Here is a 20,744-nt window from a genome sequence, read left to right as displayed (position 1 = left end):
ATGCGTAAGTCGAGCCGAGTACAGAATAAGACCCGAATGTGATCTATGCGGAAGCCTTTGGCATAGATCCACATAAAGGAAGATTTTACGGAAGCCGATTTTCAGGTTTCGGCTAAGAAACGGTCAACTCGAGCTTCCTTTTTTCACTTTAGTCAACAAAAAGCTAGTTCATTTACGCGAATAGGCGTTTTTCCAAGATTGCCACCGATGTTGCGATTTTCACAAGAAAATTTTATAAAGAGGAGAGAGAGAGAAAGAGGACCTGTATAATATTCGGTGAAAATTGCCCAGCAGAGTCGGAATTTGGAATACTGGGTTTCACACACATTTACTCTGTGACGCTGCAGACTCAACGAGAGTCGTGATATGGGCGACCTTTGGTTCCAACCAGACGGGGCTGCATACCATATAGCCAACGAAAACATCAATTTATTGAAGGAAACCTTTGACAAGCGCACTATCTCGCACCGTAGCGTGCTCAACTCGAGCAAGATCGTGAAGCCAACGACCATAATTCTTTGTTACTTTCAGTGAATCGTTTGTCCACACATACAAGTATAAGTCCGTAACGATTGACTTTTTCAAAGAGAAAATTTTCAGCGGGTCATTGCATGAAGCTGGTCCAAATTTCACGTGAAAAAGGATTTTTGCAATTTGGATTGGGAACCAGCTCTATAGAGCCGAGAATGTCTTTTTCATGCCTGAATTGGAGAATATTTGATAAACCCTTATTTTTATAACAAGACGGCGCTACCTAGCATATTAGCACAATGATACAATCATTAATGAAGGAAACTTTTGCTGCCGCTTGTATCTCGCTTTGTCCAGGTTGGACAAGGAAGCGAAGCAAATAGGTTTGGTATTAAACAAGACGAAATTTTTTGTGCCTTCAGAAATCGCTTTCTATGGCCGCTAAGGCCAAAAGGTTGACTCCTTTTGCTAAAGTAGGCAATACTGGAGATGGTATTTACGCGAGTCCTCTATCGACGATAACTTGCCGAAGATCAAATTTTAAGAAGTCACTCATCATCCCGTCTTGCTATGTATGTATATGGTGCACAGGCATGGACGATGACAACATCTGATGAGTCGGCAATTTATTAGTTTTTGAGAAAGAAAGGGACTGGAAGATTATTGGCGGGCTGTTGTAACTCGCATTAGTAGCCGCGTAATACAGCTGTCTCTACGCCAACAAGTAAAGATATACGATGTGATACGATTGCCTATTTCGATGGACAAAGTGAAGAGAGAGTTGAAAAAAATAATTTGAACAAACTGCACAAAAAATATTCAAAGCAAAATTTCGAGCAATGAGTTTATTTTTCTATGAAACATGCACATACACCTCAAGCAAATATAAATACTTTTAAAATACACCAAAAATTGTTCACCATTAAATAATATATATAATCCTCTAAACCAAAACAGAAAATACACAATTTTTTTTATAAAATTATAACTGCAATCGCAGTTTGTCACTACCAGCCCGAGTTGTAACCCTCACGTCTGACCTCCTCCACAATCACGGTACCATCCGGTCGCACACGTTCTGTAATTGTATCCACCTCAACATTACCGTAAGGACCTTCCTTAATCACTTCAACGCGCTCCGTCACCTGGCCATATGGTTGTTGATAGGGCTGTTGGTAAGGCTGTTGGTAAGGCTGTTGATAAGGTTGCTGGTAGGGTTGTTGGTAGCCCGGTTCGTTTATATTCTCTGTGATGTTAACATCAACGTTGGGGCGATCGTGATGATGATGGAAGAAAGACATTTTGCGTTTACGACGTTTCTTTTCTTTCTGTTACTGAAAAGGACGTGTGCTCCACTTGCTAGCGACCGTTAGACTGACCGTTTACAACTGAGCGATAACAAACGAAATGTTAATTTATAAATATTCTAAAAACAAAATACCGATGTTATTCGTCTATCTATTGTGCTGTCGAAAAGCAGATATTACTAATTGGAGCGATCGATCAAAAATTTTATCATGGCTATGTTATTGGGAGCTTCTTGGAATAACGATATAACTGAATGTGTGAAGAATTAAGCCCCTACCGGATTAATGCTTTGATAAGAATATTAGGTATTCATGTAGCGCTGCGTGAGTCAACATAACTATTTCAATGCAATGTTTACGAATGTATTTATCGCTTTGATTTGAAATTAAGCCACGCGGAGCATCTTTTGTTTTTTTGCCGACAAAAACAAAATATTTACCAAAGGCATAACTATAAATACCGCTGGCGTAAACATTCAGGTGCTAATGCGTGGTCTCACCCATCACGAAGTCATATGTGTTATTTACGCGAAAAGCTTTTTTGTAACAAAGAAAAATATTTTAATTACAAAGTACAGTCTACATGACCATTGAAGGTGCTTCCCAATGTGAAATTAGTATTTATTCTATATAAAAGATGTGACTAACTGTTGTTTACTTTATACTTTGTAAAGATTTTAAACTAACTATGTACGAAGACGTGCATAAATATATTTAAACCTTGAACAAAGACATTAATATTACCACGAAGTTTGCAATACCTAGACGGAAACCTCAATGACATTGAAAAATGTAAATATGGTAAATGATAAGCGTGATTAGCTGGGTTGCTTTAGGCATGTCTATCCGGCGACTGTCCGTCTATCGGTATATACGCGAACTGGTCCCTCACACACTCTTTTGATCCTGAGCATACTTCTGGTTCCAGTAATTAAAGAACAAACACATTTATTGCAGACCTTCAGAATAATGTATCGGAGTTTAGCGAAATCGAAAAATACATTTTCAACCAGCTCTAGTTTGGATTGGTCAACATTGTATGGACCATGCACCAGGGAAATCAAGCATTGAAAAGTGTTTTACTATGTTTGAACGAGGCGACATGTGCACCGTGGACGATAAAGGCAGTAGACGCCCTAAAGAGGCTGAACCCTATGAACGGCTGTCTGCTTGGGCAGCTCGAGCCACTATGTAAGTGTTGTGCGAATGCAGACGACCTTCTTCTTCTGGTCGAAGTTCGCTCGCGGTCCAAATTAGAGCGGGCGGGAGGACAATGCTGCTTAAGGGCATGTTGTTGCCGGTTCGTCCACCGATTGTCCGCGTCAAATACGTGGGCCTGACCATGAAAGAATATGTTTCATTCCACACTTGGCGAATGTGCAGGAGAGACTGCAGGCAACCGTAGACAAAGTACAGCGCATTTTTCGGAGTGATTTTGGCTTGTTTGTGGCCTATGCCACTTCTGAAGCCGCTGTAGGGTGGGAAGCAGCCACGACAGTCTTGGAATGGAAAAAATTTCTTCCAATAAAGCGTTGTATGATGCTGGCTTGTATGGCTGTATGTTGCATCTTCTAAACAGATGCTATGCAGGTTTTGTTAGGTGCACCTCCTCTTGACGTGATTACCATATAGCGCGCTGTAGCATTCTGGTTAAGAAGCGGCTTGAGTGTGTCACTGCTGCGGAATGATATGATTTCCGATGATGATGTGGAGAGAGAGAGATATATCTAGAGTGCAAGATATTTCTAGTTGATAGCGCCAGATGTATGTAGGTGGAAAAACCTACCTTCAGACTTTGTCTGAGACTGGGTTTTTTGTTTACGGAGCAAAGGCCTAACGAATTTTTGCATCAGAGGCACCTATCTTATAAGTCGACTGAGGACTGAGCGCATGTAATTGCAGAATGCCCGATGTACTAGAACATTAGGTGGTACGGGGATTAGCTGGACTGATAAGTTAAAATTTTAGCGGTGTGATCTCCACTAGTCGGAATACCGAATAGTTAGGATCGTTTGCGCGTGAATTGTTTAGGCGGCAAAGGCGTTTAACTGAATATTAGAGTCAGATTTTTGTGTGAATAGTGTGTGAGTGTAATGTGCGTATAGAGTCCACACATCTGGTCACCAGTCAAGAGTCGTATGGAAGCTCAACTGGTAGTAGTTTCGGTCACGAGATCTGACCAGAGACTTAATTCTGGTACCACGGGGAGCGGACTTACCCCTCGGGGAGTATCGTGGTAATTGTAGTTAAAACCCAAATTCGATAAGAACGGACACTTTATCACTTAAATATGAAGATGCATTGCAACCGGGTTCCGAACGCAAAGTACGGCAGAGGTTTTGGAGGGGCTCACACCCTTCCAAGCAGGATAGAGAGCCCATTTCACACTGCCAATTGGAAATCTGAAAATCCCAGGCATATTAAGTGCGTTGACCAACGCATTGATTTGATATGCCATGCTCTTGAGAGTCGTGGGGTAAGGCTGTCGTCAACAGTTAGTCACGATAAGCACACCGGACGTTGTGTTTTGGTACACACGATATAAAATTAATACTCATCGACTATCTTCAAAAGAAGAAAACCATTAACAACGACTTTGATATTGCGTTATTAGTGCATTTGAACGAAAAAATATCGGAAAAAGACGGTCCCGTCTGAAGAAGAAAAAAGTACTGCTTAACCGAGACAAAGCACTGTGTCTCAAATCAATGAATTCGATGTAAAAATTTCAAGAATTGGAATTCGAATTGCTTCCGCATTAACCGTATTCTCCAGATTTGGCTCTCAGAGACTATTTTCTGTGCTCAGACTTTAAGAGAATGCACGCTGGAGAGAAGTTTAGCAATAATGAAGAGATAATTGCAAAAACAGAGCTTTAATGCAAATGTAGGTATTAAATAAATCGTATTGAACATTTTTTGACCGCTATAATCATTGTATCGCCCCCAAAGATAATTGTATTGGAATTAAAATTTACAAAAAAGAAAAACATTTCCATCTTAACCTACGAACCTTTCAGCCCACCTTGTGGATATTATGTATATTCAGAACACTAGTCTTTAGATTTTACCGATTTCATCATAAAATCAATTGGAACTGTCAGTCTTATATGAATATTGTTTAGATCATATATGGTTTTCAATTATTCAAACGGAGAACTAATTTAAAATTATTGTATGTAGATTCTTGTCCTATGAAGTTAATGAAGAAACAAGCTTTTCAACACTTAAACCTTAACATACAAATAATCGACCGAGGAAAATATCTTCAGCATTCCTTCTTGAAAATGGCTGTATAAAAATACGGGTTTCAAACACTTTTGAAAAGCTGCACATTTCTTAAAACAACAAACATCTCTTTATTAAATAAAATAAATAACCTAAAATTATTAAACATTTTTATTGAGCAACCATAACAAACATCACTCAGTAGAATTTCAAATGAAGTATGTATGTAGAATTGTCTTCAATCAGTTTTTCACTGTCACTGATTTTCACGTGAACTCCCTCAGTCACTTCAGCGCTACCAACGCGGATTGGGCGGATTATTGTAGTGTCGCGGATAGCCGTAGGCGCCAGGGCCGTTATTATAACCGCCATTATTGTTGCTGTAGTATGGTGCTTGTGGCGGCATATATGGCGGAGGCGGTGGAGGTGGTGGCGGATAGCCGGCAGCATTACCTTGAGTCATAACTACGATCTCAGTTCGAGGTGGCGGCGGCGGTGGAGGAGGGCGATTAAAGAACGCATCGACAATCCCTCCGGGAAAAATATCAATCTCAAAACCTGGACGACGATTGTTATAATAAGGGCGATCGCAATATGGATCTTCATAGTACACTATCGGTGGCGGCATGACACGCAATTGAATTCAATTAAACAATAAGCAATTCAAAAACTCTGTCTTTTAGAGGCGCACTGCAGCGTACGCGGTTTGAATGTCAGCAGCTGTCGATTGCTGTGGGACGTCTATTTGCTGAAAGCGTTGCGTTGAAACTGCCAGCGCAATGGCGTAATTGTTTACATATAACCAAAAGTGTTAAACCACTGATTTGAGGTGGATTACTCAGGTGCAAACCGAAATACGCACAAATGAAAATCGGGGATTCTTGGCGGCATTAATTGTGAGTCAGTTTGGCTGATAAGTTATGTGAACATGTATGTGGGCTTGTGCGAACCAAATAAGTTTGATAAGTTTAGGCAAATTATGCGTGATTATTTTTATCAATGCGAGCGAAGGTGATAGTGCGAAATTTTGCACTGAGGCTTAAAAAAATGTTAATGGATATTTTCAGAAAGATAAAAGAATGGAAAGAGAAACACAGTTACGTACATAACTTAACGAAATTCTCTCGTTTCTCATTAAAATAATATTTATTATAAGTATTTTCGAACAGTGTTGCCACTTGTTCAATTTTAAATAACTTGATTTGATTATTTAATTAAACAAATAAACGAAATAATGGGGTATCAAAGCTGCAATAAAAATTCTGTCGACAAAATGAAGTTGCCACCTGTTCAACTAATTTCTGCAATGTGTATATAAAGCTAATAAGATTAAAGCGGAAATATGCATACTATTTATAGTAAGGCACAAGACAAAATTTCAAGTTGCCAGACCACTGCAGTATATTTCAAAGTGAGGTCTTTGCTATTGCGAAAGACACGGAGCTGGCCTCTAAGGCAATTCCAGAGTCAACGTCTACAAAGACAGCCAAGCAGAAAACAAGGCAGTAACCTCGTATCGCTTATAGAGCAAAAGTGTCTTGGGACACAGGGCAGCAGTTAAAAGGTTTAAAAGACGTAAGCAACCTCACTATTACTGGCCCGGGCCACTAAGGCATCGAGGGCAATGAAATAGTGGACGAGTGTACGGTTAACATCTGAAAACGTGATCAACATCAGGAAACCCATGCATTGCCTATAGGACGATCTTGACAGAAGCATAGTAAAGAAAATCAAAACCCGTTGGAACGAGCTACCTGGGTGCAAAACTACAAAAATTATTTGCAAAACGGTAGATCCGAAGTACGCGAATTCCTATTTGCATTCGACAGAAGAGACTGTCGGACATTGATGGGAATACTAACTGGTCACTGTTTGGTGGTGACACATTGCTCGCAGGATGAGGATGACAAATCGAGAAGACTGCAGGGAAAGTCAAGAGCAAGGCAACAGGAAAACAATGGAACATCTCTTATGCACTTGTCCCGCATTGGCAAAACTAAGCTGTATCCATCTGGCGTCCCACGGTATGTTACTTTGGAGTGAGTACGTGAGGCCACAGAGTCTGTTGAAATTCGTGTCAAGCGCTAAAGGATGACTACTCCTCTTGGACTTAGCAACTGAACTCCATCTGCTATCGCAAAAGATCAAAACTGGCCCATGCGTGGCTTATTGGCATACCAGATAAACCTAACCTAACCTAAGAAGACTGAAGGAGATTTATAATTGAAAAAGTTTGGTGAAAGATTAAAACCTGTTAAAATATTATTGGTATACCCAGCAGGGTTTGCCACGAAGTTTTTAACACCAAAAAGGAAACGTCGGAAATATTATTAAATATACAAATATATAAATGATTAGGTTGACGAGCAGAGTCAATTTAGGTATGTCTGCTTGTCTGCCCGTCTGTTCCTTCTTTTCCGATCTAGAAGCTTCTCAGTTGCAGGAATCGCCGGTAGTGGACCACCATAATATAAACAGAACCAGCGTAATCATGTATTTGAATTGAAAACTGAGTCGATTTAGCCATGTCCGTCTGTCTGTCCGTCCGTCTGTTCCTCTGTACGTGTTTTTCTACCCAAGAAGCATCTCATTTATCGGAACCATCGGTAGTAGACCACTATAGTACAAACAGAACAAGCGTGCAAGGAAAACCTTTTAATTTGATGGGATATTTTCACGAAATCAGCCATGGATCATTATCTATAGCAAAACTGCAATCTCAGAAGATCGAAATTATATTCTTGTAGTGGAAGAGTATTATACGTATATTATAGAACGTTAACGTTTTTTTTATTTTCAGTTTTGATGATAAATTCTTAGAACTATTGCAATATTGATAAAATTTGTGTGATAAAATCTATAAGTAAAGATTAAGAGGTCTGATTTTGGAAGAACTGTGAATATTTTTTTCTTAAAACATTTATTCATGACTGCATTCTCCGAATTTCTAGTTTTTTAGTTCTACGCATATAATTTTTAGTTATTTTATTATTATTACAGCCATATTGGGAGTAATAATTATGGGAGAAAATCCCTGGACCTATGGAAAACCACATAAGACCACGTTTGATGGCATCCATGAGTTTTAATCTAACTTCTAGCCCTGATTTAATACCGATTGACCCCTTTTTCCACAATTCAGAACACCAGAAGATATGATTCGTAGCCATACGCATATTTTAATATAACTTCATAGGACTAGACAAGGCAGTTCGGAAACAACGGAATGTAAGTATGTACATAAAAATGTTGTGAACATTATGCAATAATATGAATAATATTAATTTTTTTCATTCTTAAATGAAAGCCTTGAACATTTTTTGTGCAACAAGCAAACATCTTAAATCGATTTCAAAATGTATTGTTTGTAAGGTTTTGTAATTAATTTCAGGAATTATAGACATGTTTATGCATGCATGTACATACATATGTATATGTGTACATACATATTTGTAATACTGACTTACCTTACCTTGTTGATTTTCCGATCATAAAGGAGTCTCGACATTCGCCATTCACATTGTACTCCAACAGATATGTATGTATGTAAGTACATACATATATGATATTCAAACGCGCACAAACTGGAATTGAAACTTTCACAACACTTTATTCACAAACACTAAACAAATTTAACTAATTTTAACACAACGCGCACTAACTAATGACTTTAGATTTCACAAAAGTATTCACTAAACACTTAAAAACACTTATTTTTCACCATCAAAATAACGCGCAATAATTTTCATGTGGAAATATTTCTTCACTTCATTTCGTTGCACATAAACTAAAGAGCTTATCCGTTATACTAGATGAGATTGATGCTATTTTGTGTTGTTCGAGAGCGATTATCCTTCTCACCAGCGCTCAATCATAACTGCCATTTCATGTGATAATTGTTTTGCTATTGTTTTCGTTGCCTTTGTGATAAGTGATGAGCGGATAGGCTCTCATGATACAATTTACTCGCATGCGATATTTCATTTCCAATGCACGCTAGCTCATTTGATGCAACTTATTTCACCAAACTCGCATGTGCATAAGCGCGCAGTCTCATCTGATTTTACAGTTTAATTGCAGACAAAAATTTCAAGCTGCCTTTTTCTGCAGCCGAATATTTGGAACCTAAAAGGATTATAAATTATTTGCATTAAACTTTTAATTTTAATTCAGTAGTTGTTATTGACTAAAATAAATTATTTGTAAGGTAAGTGTGTGCATACTTCTTTTGACTACTTTTTGCATGCAATAAAAGAGCTCTCAGAGAACTTAAAATGAAACTGGATATGCACTTAGGCATTGACATTTTCTTTTAATTCTTTTAAATATTCAGATTAATGTAAAAATCTACATATTAAAATAAAAATTTACCAAAGGTATTAAGCGAATGGAAAAATAAAGTACATATTTGTATGAAAATAAAAATGTAACTTCTGAAAAATTTTATAATAATTAAAAGTTTAAAAAAATTGTTACTTAATAATCGTTTTATAAAATTAGAGCACATATTTCCACAAGGAACCCTTAAACAACAGAAGATATGAATCTTTTGCATAAACATCTTCGAATATACAAGTACATAGGTCGGAAAAGGGTTGCTTAACAAACTAGCTGAACACCTTACATTCATAAAACACATCAATATTCGTGACCAGTCGTGAGCTTATGAATACGACAAACAATGTAGCGACTGGCGCTCCAAAAATGAGCCGAAATGGAAAAACCAATATTACGACTTAGGACAAGTATATGGAAAGTTGGACTGAGCGTGGAAAGGCTTAAATTGGATCAAAACGAGTATATTTTCAAGGCGATTGTTGTCCATAGGTACCAACCTCATTAGGCTGCTCGGCACAAATCTTAAAAACTAACAAAAATCACAGATATAAAGTGTCCCCAGCACTATCTTGATATATAACGGGTAATCCAAGTAGAGGTACTTTTTTCAACCGTCAGTCGTGTCGAGCTGTCATGTTATTTTGTTCAGTATTATTTGATACTTTATCTTGCAAAGACTTACGCGCGAACAACCTTTACAAACCGTTCAACTTTATTACAAAAATGCACGTTCTGTAAAGAATGTATTTCGCGCACTTTACTTAACTTAAGGTCAATATAATCGGACTACTGTCCGTACTATTCGCAACATCATTACCCATCTTAAGACTAAGCATTTACTACTGGATAACATTCGACCGAATAGAACACGCCTAGCAGGCACTGAAGAAAATATAGCAGCCGTAGCTAAGAGTGTATACGAAGACCATGGAGAGTCTATTTGGCACCAATCACAGCAACTCGGACTGGCGTATGGAACGAAAGTATACAAAATACAGCTTGGGAAAAAACAGAAACCGCTCGACCTTCACAAGCTCTATGGGGTTTTGACAAGTTCCAAGAAAATCCGACGTCTTCGAGTCAAATTTTGTTCATCAATGAGGCCCACTTTTGCCTCAAAGGGTACGAGTATGTAAATTATCAAAATTGCCACATTTGGGAGAAAGAGCAACTTGAAGAGATTCAAGAGCTGTCATTTCATCCAGAAAAAAATCAAAAATTGGACGCAAAAGAGATATTCTTCAAAAAATAATTACCTTGGTATTTTCTTATGAAATATAATAATTATTCGCCATTAATTTGTAGTTTCGGTATTTTTTTTCTTTAAAAAAGTAGAGAACCTTGAAGTGGAGAACCCTTTGTATCAAAAAAACTTATCAAATATTTTTTTTGCAATCCACTCTTTCGTCGCTTTTGTGGAAAAAGCTTTTGATACGCATTCTGTTGAGTGAAGTGACCAGAAAAAAAATTATTTATTTCCTTATCTACTTGTGGGAAAAAGCTTTGTTGTTTACTTTACGATGTTTACTTTACGATGTGGCATACTTGGACATAGGTTTTGCATGAAAAGGTGGGGAAGAGAAGAGGTGGCGTTTGTAGAAGAATTTAATAAAGGTATTCACAAAGCATGCGGTTTAAGTTACTCAGTTACTAAGTAGTATAGCGTGGTATTGCGGATAAAAGTAAGTACTATCTTCTTAGCTTGGACTATTTAACAACTCTTGGAAGAAAATGTGAAGGTTTTATGCGTATATCTGTTATAAAAAAATATTTTCATAGAATTCAACAGCTCTGGGTTGGGTTTATAATAACTGCTGCTGCCGTCATTTTTCAACTGAGATGCTCCAACGTGCATCTAACAGAGGTGTAAACTGTATAGAAAAGCCACAGAAGGAACAAATGATCAAATAAAAACTAAGACTATAAGATGGATAATGTAATGTTCATCTTCAAACGAGTCCGTTAGTCTAGAGAGTTCTTAAAATAAACAAATAAACATCTTAATCATACATATCTCGTATATAATATATCTCTATCAAATTTGTCTGGTCTCAATATGAACTTAGGGGCTACGATATAATCAATGGGATTACGCTGGCCATAACTAAATAACTGCTTAATTCTGAAGAATTACTACCAATCAGAATTCAGTAATTACCTATACATTTGTATGGAAGTAAACAAAAATTGCTTATAAGCTTTTTATTAAACCTCGAATAACAGACCATACGCTGATAAATGTTTTATGACAATTGATAACTGCAGGCTGATAGCACTGTAGACACAAACAAACTGTTATATTTTAGCAAAAACTAACGTTCCTTGTATTTGATATGGTAAAAAAAATCAATTTTATTAAACAATTTTAAGCAATCATAACTAATACATATATATATATACTATAAAAATTCATATTTCACCACACCAGGTGTCTTACTAACTAGTTGCTTTAGAAAAGCGCTTAAAACACTAAATTGTTCCAATTGACTTCAAACGATTTCCTTAATAACGCGGCGGATTGTGGTAGTGTGAATCAGGCCCTGGTGGTGGCGGTGGATAGTAGCCGCTGCCGTATGGTGGCGGTGGCGGCTGTGGTTGCCCTGGTACCACCACAACGACCGGCTGACTGGGTGGTGGCGGCGGCGGCGGTGAGTGGTGGTGGTGATGGTGATGATGTCGTCGTCGCCACGGTGGTATAATTTCCACTTTAACTAATGGTCGCCGTGGCGGTCCCGGTGGCGGTCCGGGTGGTCCGCCATGTGGTGGTGGTGGTGGTGCCATTACGCTAATCAATCTCTCTTATAAATGTTGGAGTGCTGTTTCACCTTAATTGAATTGCTCGACCAGGTCTAATGCTACGTCTTAATTTGCCGCTGTCCGGTGACTTACTGTGTGTGTCAGCGTAATGATAAATGAAGTAGCGTCTACTCATTAGAGTTGGTCGCAGTGCGTACGCTGTGTTCGCAGTTAGTTATCGTTGTGACACCTGTGTATAGGCTATATGTGAAATCAATAATCGTAAATTCAGAGATTACTTATCGCAGTGCGGTGAGCGTTGCGCTGCGCAGAGGTGTTGTAAAGATAAGCGCTGTGGCGGTGATAAAATGGTGTGCCTGTACTGTTACATTTGTGTGTTGTTGTTGTTGTTGTTGTGGATAATGTAGTGGGGTGGATTTGTTCATGTACGCATATGTGGATTAGGCTTTTATGGAAAGCACTTTTATTGATGATTCAATTTCAAAAACTTGTTGTTGAACTATGAATTGCAATTTCCACACCGGTACTTTTTGCAATGTTTTGTTTACGGTGAAATACAGAATCGTACAATGGGTTGAAATAGTGTTGTAAAATGTCGGTAAGCACCCTCATCTGCACACTACAAAAGGAAATAGTTCTTCCGCGTGGTCTAAGGGGTTATCTCCAGTTGTGAATTTAAAATAATCGATTTTATCTTGCACATATTTATCGAATGTACATATAAATATGTGAATGAAAATATTCTCCACAAATTTGAAGTTGATTCGGTAAATAGTTTGAAAATATTCGCATAGTATTCGCATATTCAAGAATTTTTTAACTTTGTGTAATCGGCTTCAGAAACTTTAAGGCGTTTTCTCGAAACGTTGTCTTCACAGCCGGTGAGCAAAATTTCTCCCTAACGGCTGGAGCGAACGATTTGGAATTCTTACACCACCTTCTTAGATATATGTATGTACAAGGTGCGTTCCAAAGTAAACAGGACTTAAAAAAAATCAATTTATTTTATTCAAAATAATCTCCTTCTGCTTCAATACAGCTTCTTGTACGGTCAAAAAGCACATCGAAAGAGTGTTTTAGCTCGTTGGCCGGTATGGCCGCCAGTATGCCGGTGCAAGCCTTTTGAATGGCTTCTACGTCTGCATAACGCTTTCCTTTGATAGGCAAATGTATTTTTCGGAAAAGGAAGAGGTCGCACGTTGCCATATCAGGTGAATACGGGGAGTGGTTAATGGTTAAAATGTGATTTTTGTTTAAATAATTGTCCTTCGAATGTTGGATTCTGAGCAATTTTTGATCGTCAGTCAATTCGTGTGGAACAAACCGTGCACACACCTTTCGTATGCCCAAATATTCGGTCAAAGTGCGATAAATCGATGTTTTGGAGATCTTCAATTCCATTTCCACGATTTTTTTTATGATTTTTGATGAATTCTCGCACAGTTTCGATGGAACTTCCGGTGATCATGGTTTTTGATTGGCCCACATGTTGATCGTCATTTATGTCCTCACGACCACTTTGAAAACCTTGAAACCACTCGTGCACTTTGCTACGGAATAGGCAATCATCGTCGTAAACTTGTTTCATCAATTGAAACGTTTCGGTAAAAGTTTTACCAATTTTAAAACGAAATTTAATGTAACCAATAACACGAAACATACTGACACTTAAAACGCAATAACATAACTTCAAATCAATAAAATGTCATGAAATTCTCGCTGTGCAATCGATAAAGTCAGTCGACATATAGATGACGCCACCAGGCGGCGCTAGATTCAAATCTGTTTACTTTGGAACACATCTGATACTCGTATTGTATAAATTAAAACTCTAACTTGTTGCGACATTGAATTGTTGAAATTTATAACGGCGAAGCGAGCGATCGATCAAACTACAATTCCGTCGAATTTAGATCAGCACACGCACTCAATTTCTATAGAATTTTGATTTGCGGGAATTGGGAAATTTAGTCATTACAAAAATCTATATATATAAAGATGCTATTCCATTCCATAATCACATTGTTCGATAAACAGTGTTCAGTGTCGTTTGCATACAAATACAGTGTTAATGAAGTATTTAATCAACGACGAAATGGGTTTGACACAATGTTGTATTATAATTTTGTGCTTTGCGAGCGTCTTTTCGAAGTCTATTAATATTTCAAGTTGTGGTGAGTAATTCTGCTGGAAGTATATGAACTTTTTCTTCAGCAATTATTATTATTTCTAAATTACAGGTGAGAGTGAGACACAACCCTTAATAGAGATCGGTAGTAAATATTATCTAATAAATTCTGCTACTGCGGTAATTTACTTAGAAGTTTCACAATTGAAATTATGTAATTCAAGTCTCTTAATTATAGATGAATTGGTTCAATGCGGCGCTTTATTGTCGCAACTATGATATGGATTTGGCCGTAATTGAATCGGCAGCTGAGATGAATGCACTGAGTTCCTATCTAACCACGAATGAAGGTTACGTTAGCCTTTATTTCTGGCTTGGTGTCACCGATTTGGCCGAAAAACGTAAATTTATGTCACTTAAAGACGGACGTCCAGTGCTCTATGCTAAATGGGTAAAGGGTCAACCAAATGACGCTGGTCAAAATGAGAATTGTGTACATCTTCAGGCTTTTGATAAAATATTCTATATGACTGTTAAAAATTGTATGAGTTATTTTCATACCATCTGTGAGGTGCGGCAATCGAAGAAGACTTGTGACATGTGGGATTTGAAAAAATTTATGGAAAGATAACACGCAACATGCAACATGCAACATACAAACGGTCGAAATTAGTCAGGTGGAAGTACCAGTTTTACAAATAAAATCGTTGTTACATAATGGTACTCTGGTTTTAAATATTTGTTGTTGTTGGTGTCAAGAAAGTAAAGAGATTGAGTAAGATTCGATGCAAAATTAAGAGTTGCTTTGTTACGTCCAAATGTCTAAGGAGATGCTGGAAAATCTGAAGAAATTTTTCATATTGGAAACCGACTCTTTAATGCAAACTTTTTTATTTCTGAAGGGTATTCTAACTTCGGTTACATCGTTTCTCTATTCTTGCAATATATTGCCAAAGTAGTTTTTTTCATCTAACGGTTGTTGTAGATTTAGGCTAACAATAATTAACTGATTGCTTTCAAATTTTAACAGGCTGTTCTACACACTCATATGTAGTTCTCGTCGGTACTAACGAGAATTTTTTCACCCCTAACTTTTTATTTTACAACTTTGTTGCTCCTTTGCATAAGGATTTTTTTTTCAAAGTCCGCCTTTGAATGACATTCATCGTCATTAAATCAAAATGAAGAAAGAAAAAATTTCAAAATACTAGGCGACCAGACTTATGCAGTTAGCAAATGCAATTGGCATATATTTTTTTCTGGTTACCTTAACCATTCCAGCAAGCCAACAATAAGCATATGTTTCGATTCTTAATGCGTTTCACACCAGATATAAGGAAACCAAGGACTGAACTAATGCCGCAAAAACAAAGAAAAGTAAATGTCCTGATGAACGCATAGCATTATGAGCGCCTTGTGGTTTTTCGTTGTACAGCAGAAATTATAAAATAAATCTGGTCAAAAAGAAGAACAAGATAGAAAAAAGTGCAAGTAAGTAGTAGAAACGACTACCAGCTTAGCAACACCTCACCAGGCGATCAAAAAAATTAACAAGGATAAGGTGTAGCACTGATCCGTGCCCTTTAATTCAAATGCACTTCCAAAAATGTAACAACAAATAGATGTTTCATATATTTTTGCTGTCCCTTAAATTGGGTTGAATTTCCAAAAAAGTAGCAACAAATATAAGTTCCAAAATTTTCTCTCACTTTGGATAGGCCGTATACATATGTACCTTTCTCAGTTGTTGTAGCAAAAGCAAACATTTTGCACTCAAACATTGGAAGCCAGAACTGCCAACAACAAAACCATTAGCATCTGCACTCAAATAGATTAGCTTGTTTTTATTATGGGCACCTGTTGACCTGCGCGATCGATTGGTTGAAAATTCTACGAAATTTAAATAAAAAAATATTAAAAAAAAAAAATGATTAAAAAAGTAAAAAACGCCATCCATCAAACATAAATTTCTCAGCAAACAACCAGTCGCCCATAACGATCAGCAGGTGTTCTATTTTATAGCTAATTCTTGTGTAATTCTAATGCAAACGCATTTCCATAATGACAACAACAAATTATGTGTTTCAAATTTCTACGTCTCTCAAATGTGTAGTATTTATGCTCCGTTAGTTTGGAATGAGCACTCAGTTCGCCCATATTTACTAAAATAACAACAACAATCACTTTGAGTTGCCAGTGTAATAGACTCCTTGCTATATTTTCTGTTTTCCTGGTGCAAGGCTGGCGCCAGATTATTTAGAAAATATGGGGGACCCCGTAGATGAAAAAATAAAAATTCGGCCTAAACTAATCTAAATGTTTAATTTAGAATCTAGACCTTATCTTGCAACTTACCAATTTATTAGATTTTCATTAATCATAGAAGAAAAATGGAATTAATCCAGACTTTATAGATTTTTATTAGATATATTGCCACTTAAAATGATTTTATTGCCTCTTAAGTACTATCATCTATGTATGTACACGTATCATATTATCATTAGATCAATAAATAATTCATTCCATATGCGCTCCCAATTGTCAGCTTGTTTCGTATTTTGGAGCAGGTGATCGAGCATAAAGCGGTTCGACGGTGTCAGCTTGGGAGCTTAAAGCACCACAATGCTAATTTTATTTCATCTCGTCCTTATGATTATGTGACTTTTTAAGTTCCCTATATTGTTTTATGTATAAATCTTAAACAATATAGACCGATCATACCAACAGAAATCTGTCCAAGATTTACAACTTCCATTCATTATTGAAAATACCAAAATCGAGCAGAAGTTTACAGCTTCCTTGCATTTTTGGAGTTTCTGAAATCAGCTCCCTTTCATTTTTATGGGTATTTCATATACGACTGTAGTGCGCTGGTAAATCTGTGGAAATATATAATACTATGATTTAATATTACTAGAATACTTAAAAGCATAACAAATACAATGCAATATGCAATCTTGCTTTACTTACATTCACATTTGCGTCCTTCCACTCATTAGTACTAATCGCCCATAATAAATAAATTGTCATAATGTTAGGCGATCGGTCAAAAAGAAGTTTTAGCGCAGCCATCCAAGCAGCAGTGCACATTATTTTTGAGCAATACTTATGTGCATTCATATACATATGTATACACATATTTATCCTTTCCAATAAAATCCCGTACGCATTCCTTTCATTTCCATTTGTCCCTAAGCAAAATGAGAATAAGAATAGAGTTCAGTAAGCAGTTATTTTCTCTGTGTTGTTGCGAATTGTGCTCGCAACATCATTTGGTATGGTAAAGAAAAAGCAATTGGAATTCGCAAAGAAAATGAGAGGAACTCACTTTTTATTTACAGTGTTTGTTGCTGCATATTTGCATGCAGTTGACTTATGTTCACCTGATGTTCAGCGACAGTGTGCTGTTAATTGACAGATGTTACTTATCCACCCGTTCACATTCGATCTCTCCCACTGTCGACATTCTGCACAGTTTCAGAAGCATATGTAATTGGAAATATGAAATGAAAAAATATAATGGCATACCCACAGCTTTAGTATAAGTTTAGATAAGCAACAGACTTTTATGAAAAATATAATTTTATATTTCAATATTAAAAAAAAAAAAAAATTTAAGCATATTTATTTGGTATTCTGAAGATAGCGATTTATTTGTACAAGTATTTCTGATTCTACTCTATCTGCGTAAGTATTTTATTTTATCGGTCGGAATACTTGCCAAAAGAACTTTTGTACAAAGATTACTAAGATTTTTTAATATAATATAAATAAAATATAAAAAATAGTACGAATGCTGCCTTACTGATTTTAACATTTACAAAAGTTACATAAAAATGTGTAGATTTTTCTTAAATTTTTTTGTTTTTTGCAAATATCTGCCAACCTATCATACTAGTATTAATTACCATATTTCATTATTGGTAGCCAAAAATTCGAAGTTGTGATATTTCACATGATTTAATAATTGTACTACTGTGATCAAATTGAAAGGTTAATTTTGTCCATTTCATCTCATTCAAAGTAATCCCCTCCCGCTGCAATACATTATGACAACGAATTTTCCAGTCAACATAACAAATTCTCCGTCATGATGGCCATCAGAGACTTCGATTAAGCTTTTATGCCCTCAATTGAGTCAAAATGGTGTCCTCGGAGTGGTCATGTGAATTTGCTGAATAGACGGAAGTAACCCGAAGGTAAATCGGGAGATTGCGGTGCTTGCGGCACGATATTAGTTGAAAATGTGATGAAATGATCACGAATAACCAAAACAGTATGAAATTGTGCATTATTGCACTTCTTTGTTCAATAAATTTTGGACATAGTAAAAATCGAAATCTCAAATACTATTGAATATTTTGACGTGAAATTTAGCATAGATGTCACTAACGGTACTACCGATTCCAAAATTAAAATGATATAAAAATATCCTTTTCTTGAATTTGATCGGCTAGTTTGAATGGCAGCTATAAACTATAATGATCCGATCTGAACACCATATTTCGAGATTGAAGCGATGTCTGAGACAATATCCTATCCCGAATTTCGTGACGATACCTTGTCAAATAAAAAAGTTTTCCTTACAAGAACTTGAGTTGAAGTGGTCAGTATGTTTGGCGAGAAAAGAACTTGTGTCTGTATTTTAGGTCAATATCTCAAAAATTGAAGGAACTAGTTCGCGTATGTACAAACGGTAAGATGGATGGAAATGACAGTCAAGTTGATAATTTTATATAAAATTTATAGGATCTCCGGTCTCAAGCGCAGGGAATAATTATTTAAAAAAATCATTTTCAGAAAGTATCGAAAAAATAATGAGTTTATGAAGAAGAAATTTGGTAAATTTAGTAAAGGAAAATTAAGGAATTCCTATTTTCTTGTTCTTGGCAGTCCATTTCTGAATACTATATATAATAAGGATTGGTAACCTAATAATAAACCTAAACTAGAGACTGGCTACTCAGTTGTCTATGATTAGACGTCGTTAGCTAGGCATAATCTAATCTGGCCACGGTCACTATAGTAGTCATACACAATATGAGTGTTCGAATACATATTATAAAATTTATGATTTTACAGTTGGGTCGGTTTTTACCTACCGCTTGTAATGTGTGCAATTGATTCAGCTCTAGTGGCGGTGGAGCGAAAGCAAGCTTATGTCACGTATTGATGACGCATATACACATTTATAGTAAGCCAAAAATATAAAGCCACTGATGAAATTCGCCTAATGAAGACGCCTGAAAGTATGCAATACTCAACATCTCTGAGCCTCTGTTGAATGACCTAAAAGGTAATAAGTAAAGAAACACATATGTATTTATGTATTTAGTTATAGCCATATGTATAAATAAGTATATAAGTAATAAGTTAGTGATATTTGTGATTTTAGTCGGAGAACTAAAATTAAAAGCTATTTATTTTATGAAAATAATAACAGGGTTTGAAACTTATTTGATAAATAAATAGAAATAATCATCTAGGGTGTAATACTTCGCAGATACACTCGGTGTCACACAAACCTTACCATTATACTTTCTTATTTTTTTTGGACTTTTTTGTTCGTTCGGAATTTTAATCAAATTTGTTTTTTCTATGTTTTTAGTAAGCATAATTATAATTATAGTTTTTAATTTATCACGTTTAATGAGTAAAACACAAATTAGGCTTTCTGTGCTTATACAAAAGCTGACGATTTTATTGTTTTTAAAGTGATAAACCTGCTTCGTGTTTCAATTAGAAAGAAAATAAAATATTAATTTCAAAAATAGTTTAACCTTTGCCTGGTGACATGGTTTTTGTGTAACTTAACTGGTGACGAGCGGCCTAAGAGGCCGCTGCTTTACATTGTCTATAGCATCGAAACTATATACGATAGCTTACTGCAGTCTTTCAAATCATTAAATGAATACATAAAATAATAAAATAAAACTACTCAATACAATCTATGTAGGAACTAAAATCAAAAATCCAGAGATAAGATCAATAATCACGCTCAAAAAAAAATTAAATCACCATATTATAACAAAAATACTATTTATCATTATAGTTAAGGTATATTTATTAACAAAAATAAAATAAAATATGTAATCACAAATATAATTTTAAAAACTGGCAATGGTCAATCTTTGGTAATTTTTATTGGCAGTCAGGGCATAATTGTTTAGCGCACTGCAAGCATACATGTTTTCTACATGAATGGCATTGGTAATTAGACTTGCGATTTAACTTAGGAGGACATCTGGTACAGGTTTTCCATGATTTTGGTATATCCTCGGAGTTTTGGGGTTCTGGTAGCAAATCAGAACCCAAAATACGCGCTAAGTAACTAACTCTGTGTGAGTTCACGAATTTTCTCATTTGTCCACTTCAATATTTCTTTTAAGATATCCGGACTCATTATTTTCTTCCACAGTGAAAAGGGGTCTCTTTCGTCGTGTACATTCAACCTCGATTCCGGCACACAAGCTATAATGTTATGCTGGCTTGTTCGTGCAACTCTGTTTGGCGAAT

At 36.3% G+C, this 20,744-nt stretch overlaps 3 protein-coding genes and 1 long non-coding RNA gene across 5 annotated transcripts in view; 1 reads left to right on the top strand and 3 right to left on the bottom strand.

Moving 5' to 3' along the window:
• Positions 1-5,300: 5,300 nt before the first annotated feature.
• On the bottom strand, positions 5,301-5,633 carry LOC125778097 (uncharacterized). The gene has a single exon (XM_049454402.1). It carries the CDS (start codon positions 5,631-5,633, stop codon positions 5,301-5,303), a length of 333 nt encoding a protein of 110 aa, XP_049310359.1.
• Positions 5,634-11,682: 6,049 nt separating this feature from the next.
• On the bottom strand, positions 11,683-12,312 carry LOC105223470 (uncharacterized). The gene has a single exon (XM_011201205.4). The coding sequence runs from the start codon at positions 12,122-12,124 to the stop codon at positions 11,846-11,848; it is 279 nt and encodes a 92-aa protein (XP_011199507.1). The 5' UTR covers positions 12,125-12,312; the 3' UTR covers positions 11,683-11,845.
• A 1,596-nt stretch (positions 12,313-13,908) lies between these two features.
• LOC105223469 (C-type lectin 37Db) lies at positions 13,909-15,025 on the top strand. Its single transcript, XM_011201203.4, has 3 exons — positions 13,909-14,274; positions 14,341-14,408; positions 14,467-15,025. Exons 1-3 carry the CDS (start codon positions 14,172-14,174, stop codon positions 14,857-14,859), a joined length of 564 nt encoding a protein of 187 aa, XP_011199505.2. The 5' UTR covers positions 13,909-14,171; the 3' UTR covers positions 14,860-15,025.
• Positions 15,026-16,628: 1,603 nt separating this feature from the next.
• LOC105223468 (uncharacterized) overlaps positions 16,629-20,744 on the bottom strand; it is a 70,606-nt gene continuing 66,490 nt past the window's right edge. Inside the window, exons 3-6 of one of the 2 annotated variants that reach the window (XR_007421409.1) lie at positions 19,331-19,517; positions 17,557-17,695; positions 17,199-17,419; positions 16,629-17,107 (exon numbers count right to left, since the gene is read on the bottom strand). This is a non-coding gene — a long non-coding RNA (uncharacterized LOC105223468). The remainder of the gene's footprint in view (positions 17,108-17,198; positions 17,420-17,556; positions 17,696-19,330; positions 19,518-20,744) is intronic. The other variant, XR_007421410.1, reaches the window with a different exon arrangement.

Source organism: Bactrocera dorsalis, chromosome 1 (genome assembly GCF_023373825.1).
Source record: "Bactrocera dorsalis isolate Fly_Bdor chromosome 1, ASM2337382v1, whole genome shotgun sequence".
Taxonomy (NCBI): domain Eukaryota; kingdom Metazoa; phylum Arthropoda; class Insecta; order Diptera; family Tephritidae; genus Bactrocera; species Bactrocera dorsalis.
This window is presented reverse-complemented; position numbering and strand designations above follow the sequence as displayed.

Bases quoted from the DNA above. Each gene is read 5' to 3' on its own strand.
- LOC125778097 (XM_049454402.1), bottom strand. From the start codon at position 5,633: ATGCCGCCACCGATAGTGTACTATGAAGATCCATATTGCGATCGCCCT.
- LOC105223470 (XM_011201205.4), bottom strand. From the start codon at position 12,124: ATGGCACCACCACCACCACCACATGGCGGACCACCCGGACCGCCACCG.
- LOC105223469 (XM_011201203.4), top strand. From the start codon at position 14,172: ATGAAGTATTTAATCAACGACGAAATGGGTTTGACACAATGTTGTATT. The intron at 14,275-14,340 runs GTGAGTAATTCT...TCTAAATTACAG, and splicing joins TATTAATATTTCAAGTTGTG to GTGAGAGTGAGACACAACCC. The intron at 14,409-14,466 runs GTAATTTACTTA...TCTTAATTATAG, and splicing joins TAATAAATTCTGCTACTGCG to ATGAATTGGTTCAATGCGGC.